Raw genomic sequence first — 11,232 nt, 5'->3', positions numbered from 1 at the left:
ATCGACACTACCGACGGAGCATTAAAAGTTTGTCATTCAGAAATCTATAGATTATTCAATGAAAAACGTGAACGCTTCATATGTATGCTAAAAATATTGTTGTTTTCAAGATACCTTTTTGTTAATTATAATTAGCTGCTCTACTACTTTAAATACAGAAATGTTTTATGTAAATGTTCGATGGTAATATTTTTTTATTATCAAACGTAAACTGAATTACTTTGGTTTATTGTCAAAATTTGTGTCTACGAAGACGGTAACTCCTGTTTCGAAACTTGTAAAGTAACCATCAAAAATATATAACAATGATTGTCACTTGATTCTCGTTCATAAACCGATTGATGAGATATAATTAATGTTATTCGAACTTCTAATAATCATATTTTTTTTCTCTATTCGTCCTTTTGGACAGGCCAAGATCTTTAACCATTCCGCCTATTCATTATTGTTTAATGATAACGTATTCATACTAACGAAATCTAGTAGAATCGTAAATAAGAATAATTCTCAGTAAGAAATTGTTATATTGTATTAACACACATAAAATTCCAGTAACACATAAAGTACATCAGTCAGGGAAATACCCTTTAATGTTACATACCTATTTAGTAATCACGTTTTGCATACAACATTGAAAACCACAAATTTACATGCCATAATGCAACATAGTTCTAACGGACACAATGTCGATAATAAATTGGGTCATTTATTGTATAGACACGCTTAAAGGACTATAAATATATGGATATATTTTATACTTCCTATCCTAATACAGGGTTCTATGTTGTAGATGTGTAGTCAAAAGCTAATGCTCCGAGTGGTCTTGGATCTCAGTGTTAATTAAAGGTGATTTCATTTTGAGCGGGCTGCCAACTGCCAAGCCATATGATTTCATTACTCACTCGACACGTTCCGGCTGGCGAAGTGCCGTTTACTTTTATTTAATTACTTTATTAAAAAATCATTAAGTCTCTAGTTATTTTTTTATTATTAGGATGACTTTTTTTGTGTTGTATATTCTAATGATATTATTATTAGTTTTAGTGCTTACGAACACTATTTCTGATAATATCCGAATCTAAAATAACATATTTTTATATCTGATCGATTTATTAGTTATACCTATTGTGTTATACGTATCTGAATTTTTAAAATATTTTCTTTTAATATATTCACTGCTACTTTGAACATATAATGATTTGAAAATTGTAATTTGATATGTAGTAGGTACGTGAGTATCTCGTATAAGATTAATTTTAAACTAGGAGAGATATGCCTCAAATGAAATACCAAACTCTCATACAGTTGTAAACTCAATACTTGTATATTATTCAATGAAGTTTAATTTTAGACCTACACCTAAATTTGAAGCTGAAGTTCGAAAGTTTGTCTGTCGAGACTAAAAAGCTCATATTGTTAAGAAACACGACGACTTAGAGAGTACAGACTTAAACTTTTATCTCGGGAAGCCAAAATTTCACAACTTGCTCGCGACGACATTTAGTTTAATGCTTATAAGTTAATATAGTATTCGCTGAAATTAAGCAGACCTTAGTAGGAGTTTAGATTGTAACACTGTCAGTTTTAAGTTTTTCTGTTTTTTAAAGAAATTTTTATAGGCAACTTTGAATTTGAGAATTGTAAAAAACTATATTATTGAGTTTAATTGATTTCAGTTAAATAATAGAAATATTAATAATTTAAGACATAATAAAATAAATGTATGTCTATCCATGGCTTATAAACTCAGTTCTTTTTGTTATAATTTATTTAAAGGAATCGATTTTAACATGTAAATTATGCGTGTTATACGGCACTTATAATGACATTTTTTTAAGTAGACGGAGCGCTCGTGAACCTATCAACTTATGTTTTGACAGATGTACAGACTCATTTGGGAGATTGGAACACGATTGGGAGAGAATTTTTTCAGACGCCGATTGAAGATTTAAAATATATATCCGTGAAGAGAAACCGTATTTCTATTCAAAACATTCTATACTACCTAAGGTGCAGGTTGATTTGATTATACATTGGATTTAAAATTATTTAAATTTGGCATTATGTATAATTAATTAAACTTTTAAATGTACACATGAAATATAATTCATAACATGAAGTTTATTTTCAAAAAATATATATTTATAGAGACTTCACGTTGTTAAACTTTTCTCATCGACGTTAAACTGCGATTTACTTTAAATGGATTTCTTCGCGAAAGTTTTAATAATATTTCTAAGTAGAGAGAGAAAGTATTGCAGGTTACGTTGTAAATTTTTCGTACGAAGTGTATTTACTTATATTTCATCAGTCTTCTTGTTTCTTTTCTCCATTCTAATGCAATTATTGCCTTTCGAGTTCTGTTTCTGACGTCAGAACAGTCAAGCTGCGACATAAGCTCAACCCACCGCCATTTTCTTGTCACCAACTCCTAGGTTATCATGTAAAAAATTCATATTCAAGAAGTTTTCGTTTGATTTTTTCGTATGTTTGTAGACATATTTCATATGTAATGTCAAATAAGGATAGTATTACTTTTACGTTTATTTTCAATAGTAAAATTGAAATTGAAAAAAATACGTTTCAAATAGAATTTAAGTTTTTTTATACAATAGTTATACCGAAGTGCAAGTCACATTTTTTGAGTAAATGATAATAGTTTTGGATAGTAATTTTTTTGTATTTTCTTAGTGAAATAATAATGTGATATTCGTCACTTTTAATTTTTTGTTTCTACAAAAACTTTTATGATATGTTTTTTTTTGAAATCTTTATTTAGTATGTGAATATAATGAAAAAATTTAATATAAATTTCGTCTTTGCTACTAAACAAACAACACAAGAGTCAAGAGTTTGAGTAATAAAATAAAATAAAATAAATTCATCCAATCGGTTGATGTCAAAATGCTTTTAAGGTTTTGTTAATTAAAGAATCTTAACCACTTAAGAATCCTTTCAATAACGATCAGTTTTAACAAAGTGACGCTGAGGGTGCGACATAAACTTTGTTACAGTTGAGATGAGGTGATATCATTGTTTTCTTCTTAAATTAAATAAGATGATAATCAATAAACAAATGTATGGAATATTAGTACTTTGCATGCATATTACGGAATTTTTTGAGTCTTATTTTTTTTGGCACCATTCTGCCGAAGTTTTGAAGTAAATAAACACTGACAAAAAGATACGCTATTATTATTTTTTTGTAAGAAATTACCTAGTGAACATCATTTTCATTGACTTTAAGGCATTCTACTTTTTCATAGTCCTATACCTATTAACAATATGGAAGCCATTGGAGAATTATTGACTGGTATGAGTGATATTTTCAATAGCAGTATTGATGTGTCTCATCAGTCATCAGAATCTCAAGCCAGGAATGAAATATATGAATTTACTGTCAAATATATATATAGATGCTGTGCATCTTCATTTGCTTAACTTGGCTCTTGCCAGTAATAAATCATCCCATTAATTCAGCCACGTTGCTGGAGTTCCAGATGACAGAGGAAGACCTATTGTAGTTAACTTTATAGATGCTACAGAGAGATAAGGTATGGTATGTAAACATAAGACTAAATATCCTGGGGTTACACTATCAGAAATTTAAATAATATTAAGACGCATTGCCAGTTGAGAAGCTTTGCATCGTTTTTTTAATTACTAAATACTTGACAAGAAATCATGCATATCTTGCTAACGGATCTCTTCATAAAGCTGGATATTTGACAGATTTCAAACCTTTAAACTATCTTCCTTCTAAAACCAAAAAAAATTGAGCATATTTAGTAAGAATGCTGATAAAAAAATTATTCAGCTAAAAAAAGTCTATAGAAAAGTAACTGTTTTATATGACTGTGTTATTGGTTTACTTTTTGTACCTATGCTTCTGTGTATTCAATAATTATTTCTATTCTACCCTCATCTTTTAGTTTTATTAATTTCAACTGTTTTTGTTATGCCTTAGATTCTCGGAGAGGTTTTTAAATATTTAATTTTCGAACGTCAAATACCTTATTTTTGTAACTTTGTGTATGGTTATCGTAATTATTTATTTTGATATTTTTTGACTGGTGTGCGTGTGAGATTTTGATTCAAATTTTATATATTGTCGTCAAATAGTTAATTTTATTATAAAAATCTTATTACATATATCTTTAGTTATATATTTAGGAAATAGATTTTTTTTTGCGCTTCAATTCGTGTTTTGTTCTTGTAGGATATTGTGTTATATGATATAAATAGACCAAAATAATGACTTTATACTACGAGTCTTATCCAGCCAATTGATTGCTTCTCTTCCTTTCAAAACCTAGACCCATTCCCCCTTATTATAAACACACAACTTTAATACTCGCCTGCTTATGAATGACTTTAGATCTTCTCGAATTTACTTTATAGTCGCTGCCACAAAATTCATTATTCTTCCTCAATATCCTCCATACTCCTATTTGTCTTCTTCTATTTTAGATCTTATTCCTATGTCCTACTTGGATCTTTTTGAAAAACATGATCGGTGTCCTTAATTTTTCTTGCCATGATCTTCTTTACCTGTCCTGTAAGATAGCACCAACTTAATTATCTAAAACTCTTTTCAATACAACTTTGATGTGATGAAGCTGATATAGTTTCAATATTAAATGGTTTGACGAGGCGGGTCATGAAACTATGGTCTGTTAGGTTGCTCTTCATAATCCTCTTTTGAGTTTTAAAACAACTTTATTTTAAAACATCTTCTTGCTTTCAAGTCATGTGACAACATTAAGAAGTTACAGCTTAATAAGATGTGAACCTAAAGCTAAAGTAAGCTACAAAACAGTACTTATGTGTGGTAAAAACAAGGATATTATGTAAGTATTTCAAATCACTGCAACAGGATGTATAAAAACATATTATGTTTTACATAAGCGTATTACTAACGTAAATTAACAATAAGTTTTGTATTAATATCATATTTCATGTAAAATAATTATGGTTGATCAATAGCAGCTGGGATCAATTAGTTCAGTACTGATGAAACTATTTCAAATTTATTTATTTATCTTCAAAACGTGAAAAACCCTACATCAATTCACGCACTAAGAAAGTATTATGTTGTTCTCACTTATTATTTTTCAGTGTTTGTCAATAGTATTGGCTCTTATATTTTCCCTTTCTACCATCTTACCTCTATGCTGGGGTTTTTCTGAAATATCGGCATTCACATCTTACTGATGTTTAAAAAGTTATTTGTTTGTTGCATAGAAGACCTGCGGCATATTTCTAAATGGAGTAAATGTTTTGGCTTTAAAATCAAACCTAGCAAGACACCAGTAATTCTATTTGTTGGCCCTAAATTCATTTCTCGTAAGTCTGAAATTACACTCATTTTTATCTTAGTTTATGACATGGTTAAACCCTTTAATAAAATCTAAAGCATCTTCAATATCTTTGCATTCGGTTTGTTTCTGTACTTAACAAAATATGCCTATGTTTATAACAATTTTTTGCATAAAATTATAGTGTCTTCTTATCTGTCTCTGTAGGAATATTCACGTCTTCCCCTTCATTATTTTCCTCTGCAACACTTTAACTCAACAACAACAACATACAACTTAAAAGAAAGATTCGAGTGTCTACGTCCATTTCAAAATCGTTCTTTTTTCTCCAAACAAAGCTTCACAACTAGAATTCTACCCACTCTTCTTCATTTTACACAAATTCATTTATTGTCACTGCAATTCGCCTTTGGCATGAACCTTCCGTTCCACATTAAAGTTACAAAGTTAAAAAAGTCATTTAAGCGTATGGTACAGAGTCACTATCTCAACTTTTGTTAACATAAAATAAATTCAGTGTTTGTATGTTAAATCATTATTAATTATTACTTACAAGACCAACTGTGGATTATCTAAAATCTATATTATGTACTTATAAGTCGACATGTATATACTTTCAGTACTTTATTTTATATGTGATTCGTATTTTTTCTTTTATATTTACACTCATCACATCTCGATGCCGCCGGGATTGTAACTCGTAAAAAATACTATCATATAGTATTAATGAAAGTATTTCACGTAATAGGCACGATATTAAGTAATGTGATATTATTCATACATTTTATTTAATACAAATAGACAATTTAACACGACATTTAATAATTTACCCAAAAAAAGGATTCAAAACCATGGAAAGCTTTTCGTTTATTTGAGTTTACTATAGGAAGTAACTCCTACGTCCGTTTCAAAAGTTTCAATGAGAACAGATAAAAACTATTCAAACTTTTGTGAAAATGTTTACACTTGCACATAATGTGTCTTGTAACAGAAAAAATACCCCTACATATTTCATTTTAAAACTAGTTTATTTCATTTTAATTATCCACGTTCATTTTGTACTATCCGTCCTGTACTGTACTGTCTACTCTACAATAAATAATTGAGTAACGAATCGAGAATTCATTGAATGTTATAAAATTACTGGCCAGTATTTTCAATATTATATAGATTTTCAAAAGATTAATTAGAAAAGCAATAAGTATCTTATAAAGTACAAAGCTTTAGTCCAAGCATATGAATCACCACGTACTGTGTCCATGTAATAATGACTTTGAGTTTCAAAAGCATTATCTATAAGCTAGGTATTAATTGATCAAATACCAGAGGTTGCTTAGCAATGGCACTATGTGCGAAATATTGTCGGGAAAATATCAAATTATCCGGTCAAAGAGGCTCTATGGAAACCAATTATCGGTGAGTTATTTTCATTTACGCTTATTTTTTTAATACGCGAATATTAAAATGGATTAATTTAATATTAAGTAAATCACTTGCAGTTTGTTTTGAAACAGAAAAGCTTGCTCTGTTATAAATAAATAAAAGTCCTAAGCGTATTTCATTCGCTTAATAAAAATGTAATTATATTAAAACTACCTCTTCATGTTAATTAATGTTCGTTCCTAAATATAATGAATATAAAAGTGAACAATGCTGTGCCTTTTTGTTGTCTTGTAGACTTTGAACTTTGCATCACAATAGTTCCATCTGCCGCCGGGTTTGTCTGCTACAGCAATTATTCAAAATGTTTTTACTCTTATAACGTAAATTAATTTATTTTTATACCAATTAATTTTGTTTACATAACATGCTACCGTCATTTGAATTCATATATAATTTAAAGAAATTAAATTATATTCTGATGTTTCAATAATTAATGCATTTTATATTTTAGATTGTGTCGAAAGAAATAATACTTGATTGTACAACAGTTTTTCTAAAACGTTTTGTCATGTTTAATCATTGATTACTGTTAAATAAGACGAGTATTTATCCTGGTTGTGTCTATACCTTTAACAATAATATATACCCTGAAGATTTACTGTCTATGTTATTGAAAATATATATAATTTTCTACTAAACAGTATGTTTTAAAAATATTGTATAGAAATTGCTCAACAACAAGGATTTTGACGAATATTATCGATAGTATCAAATAGATTTAACGGAATCAACTATGTAAAGCTCCGGGGGATTTTATTTTGAATTGTAAATTTCAGTGGCTCTTTGATCTTCCTTTAAGATCGAGAGATATAAATTGCCGCTCTCTGACATAGAGCTCGTCTAATCAGACGATGTCACTGTCACACACAAGATCCACAATGTTTTACTCTGTAACACTTTGTAAAATATCGGAACATCATTTATGTATAATTTGTTGCACGTGAAAATAAAAACATGTTTCAAATACACACATAATAAAAATTTAATAATTTGTTTTTTTCATCTTTATGTAAATGTAACGTTGATTTGTCACATATTTTGTGTATTTACTCTTTATTTTTAATCAAACTTTATGTCATATTCAATAGTAGTACTTCAAGTCCGGCTTTGGCCACCAACATCAACTTTATCTTCTGGTTTCTCATCATCCCCAGTGCCAGTTTTGAGAAACTAAATAGGACTGCGATTAGAATTTGCCTTTTAATAAATAATTTAATAGTATATCTAAATTATTATTTTTTTGAAATTTTGAAATATTAAGTAAAGTTTATTTACTTTGAGATGATCTTAAAACAGTAACAGATTATTAAGAAGTGATCTCAGATCCCGAGCTTAAAAATTTCACTCCTTATGGGACTACGTTTCTTTGTTTATTAACCTTATTTAAAATTGTTAGGTTTAAACTAAATTAATTTACAGAATTTCAGCTATGGATGCATGGTTATTTGTCATAATTTTGGAAGTCCTGTTACTACAAATAAGGATTTTAGGTGAGAAAAACACGATATGATGATAACAAGTAATTACATTACATTTTTAAACTAAAACATACTTTTTCATATTTTAAACATAATTATTTTTGGAAATATATATCGTTAATGATATTTATACATAGAACTTTATAAATTCGATACATAAGTACATCATGAGTCAATTTGAAATTAACGTTTCATATATCTACACTAACGCCATCTATCGTGTTCGTAAATCATCCAGACACCAGTGCTCAACGAAAATTTCCCGACCATACTATCAAAAGCAAAAGAGAAAAGCAACTGCTTGCTAAACTCTCACAAAACCGGTAAGTTTCTGATTGAAAAACGAGATGGCGCTGTGTTTATGTTTTAAAAAAAATATTTAAAAAAAATCTAATCACTTATAATCACTTGACATTGTTTTCCCTAGTTAAATTTCGAAAAATATATTTCTTCAATATACATATATTTCAAACACTGTCTTTAATAACAATGTTATATTACAGTGAACTGGTAAGGGAGTTGTTTATAAAAACTCTTTTAGAATTAATAAATAACGGGGGATACAGAACGCTACTAAAAGGAGTGGAAACTTTAAGGAAGAAATCCACTTTATTGATAACTTTACAGTCTCGGCACGAAGAATTAAAATGGTTTGTATAATCTTATTGGATTGAACTAGTATAATGTAACATCATTGATTATTTTTAAATTATACCTATTAATACAAATTTTTTAGTGCTCTAGAGAAAATTATTACAGAATTGGAAAAATCTCGGGAGGAATGTTTTCGAGATCTAAGTGATAGCGATCTCAAAATTGCAATACTTCGCGATAGGATTAAGGTATACATCATAAAAAAGGGATTACTTATTTAACAAATTAAATAGGTATAAAGAAATAATTCACATATTTTTTTGTAATAAATCTCAAATTGTGATTTATCGTAGTAAAACAAATGTTACAGTTCTAAAATGTGGATGTATAATTTTAAACATTCGACTTATATATTAAAGAATAATATTTCAAGGATCGAGTTTACAACGCGCGAATACAACACATGTACGCGGACAGGTGGCTGTTAGCCCGGTCTGAGGCACTTGAACTACGACAACAGGAGACCACGTCTGAATCGGCGCCGAAGAAGGAGGACGAGGATTGTGTTCATAATGAACTGCTCAGGGCATACGAACTGCAAATTCAGGTTATTGTTAATAATCTTGATTGACATGCTATCACGTGTCGCCATTGTTGAGATCGATTGTGTATTGAATCATTCGTAGTTTAAAGTTTCACATAACATAAAAAAGAATATGAAACAAAGATAAAAACTAATTGGAGTTGATGAAAACCTAAAATATTTATTAAATACATGGAACCTTTTTATTAACATCCAATATTATTGATATATAAATTATAAGGTTCAAGCGAGTACACATTTAAATGACAGCCGATTATTGCTGCTGTAAAGTAACCGAAACGTCCGGTAAAATATAAAAATCAATACAATAGCATTTAATTCCAATATTTTTGTTAGGAAAGAGAAGATTTATTACAATACTGGATGTCACGATACTCTCAAGACATAGTCAATATAGGATCACGGTTACGAGAAAAATGTGAGAAATTACGGATCACTGTCGCTCGTCGTGTGGAATTAGAGAAATTGGTATTTATATAACTTTTCTATAATCTATAAATAATACCAATAAGTTATTTAATCTCAATTTCTCAATATAGATAATGAATATGAGATTTTTTTAGATTTTTTTTAAATACAACGACCACATTTTGAGAACGACATATCTCAATATGTCGTCTACAAATGACGAATGAAGATCTCTAAAAAATCTCAAAATCTCTATATTATTTTTCAGTTTGCCCTCCATGAAGGTGAAATGCGATCATGGTTGACATTTAAAAAAGAACGAGCAGCGCGACTCGCCCGGGAAGAACGCTCGCGCCGGGCCGCCACGCGCGTACAAGCATGGTGGCGCGGCGTCATGGTCCGCCGGGCTTTGGGCACGTTCCGTTACTTAAGAAACGTAAAGAAATCAGCACCCAAATTAAAGAAAAAATAAGTTTTTATACGTCAGGATTTATTATTTTATATAAGTAATTAACGAATTATATAAATTAAGTAAGCTAACACTTATATAGCCGATAATATACTAAGCACTGATGGATAATATGGAAATTAAGACAGTTGTCTCACTTTAGACAGTAAAATAATTATAACTTTGTTTCCGTTTTTTATTTCAAAAAATGAAAGTTATAACAGCCAAATCTCACTACAGCCTGCTAAAAACTTGGGCCTGTTAAAAACTAAAATCAGTTCATTCTTGGAACGTGCGTCGAAGGCAGCCCTAGTAGGTTCATGTCAAATTTGATTAGGTAGAGAGAGGAGCTTGGAGGAGAGCGTTTAATGCGCGTTAGATAAGGAGCACCTTAAACCTACACCTGGGTCGCAAGCCCCAGGCACTGTTGAAGCTCCTCTCCCTGCCACGCGGTGGACCTGGCACCCGCACGGTGAATCCTGGAATGCTGAGAGGTTTAGTCTCTAGAGTGATGTTTTTGAAAGATTTTATTAGTCATTGTTCAAAGTTATTTAAATAAAACTATGTTACAATAGAAACAGTATGTTATCTATCATTTTACTCATCCAAATAAAAGTAAGTAGATCTGAACTCAGTGAATAATAAAAAGTTGTGAATTATTCTAGATCAATTAATTGACTAAATAAGAATATAAACTAAAAATATATTTTTCATAAAGTATATCTTAAAATAAAACACAAATCGGAAGGACAAAAATATATGAATTTTACGTTAAAGACGTATAAGCGAAATAGCTTAGCTTCATTGTTAAACTTATTTAAAAGTGTAGCAGTTATATTGTTGACGACTTCCTTAACATTAGAAATAATTTTAAGAATCAAAATTGTTGATTTAAAATTAATTGTTTCTTGAAATTAATTTAAATGTGGTAATTTATTG

General features: G+C 29.5%; 1 protein-coding gene across 1 annotated transcript; it reads left to right on the top strand.

Annotated features, from left to right (window-relative positions):
• Positions 1 to 8,190: 8,190 nt before the first annotated feature.
• LOC116770399 (dynein regulatory complex protein 9-like) lies at positions 8,191 to 10,408 on the top strand. Its single transcript, XM_061526813.1, has 7 exons — positions 8,191 to 8,251; positions 8,478 to 8,562; positions 8,743 to 8,889; positions 8,976 to 9,081; positions 9,267 to 9,440; positions 9,774 to 9,905; positions 10,114 to 10,408. Exons 1-7 carry the CDS (start codon positions 8,191 to 8,193, stop codon positions 10,315 to 10,317), a joined length of 909 nt encoding a protein of 302 aa, XP_061382797.1. The 3' UTR covers positions 10,318 to 10,408.
• Positions 10,409 to 11,232: the final 824 nt, after the last annotated feature.

This window comes from Danaus plexippus (genome assembly GCF_018135715.1).
Source record: "Danaus plexippus chromosome 3 unlocalized genomic scaffold, MEX_DaPlex mxdp_30, whole genome shotgun sequence".
Classification (NCBI taxonomy): domain Eukaryota; kingdom Metazoa; phylum Arthropoda; class Insecta; order Lepidoptera; family Nymphalidae; genus Danaus; species Danaus plexippus.
This window is presented reverse-complemented; position numbering and strand designations above follow the sequence as displayed.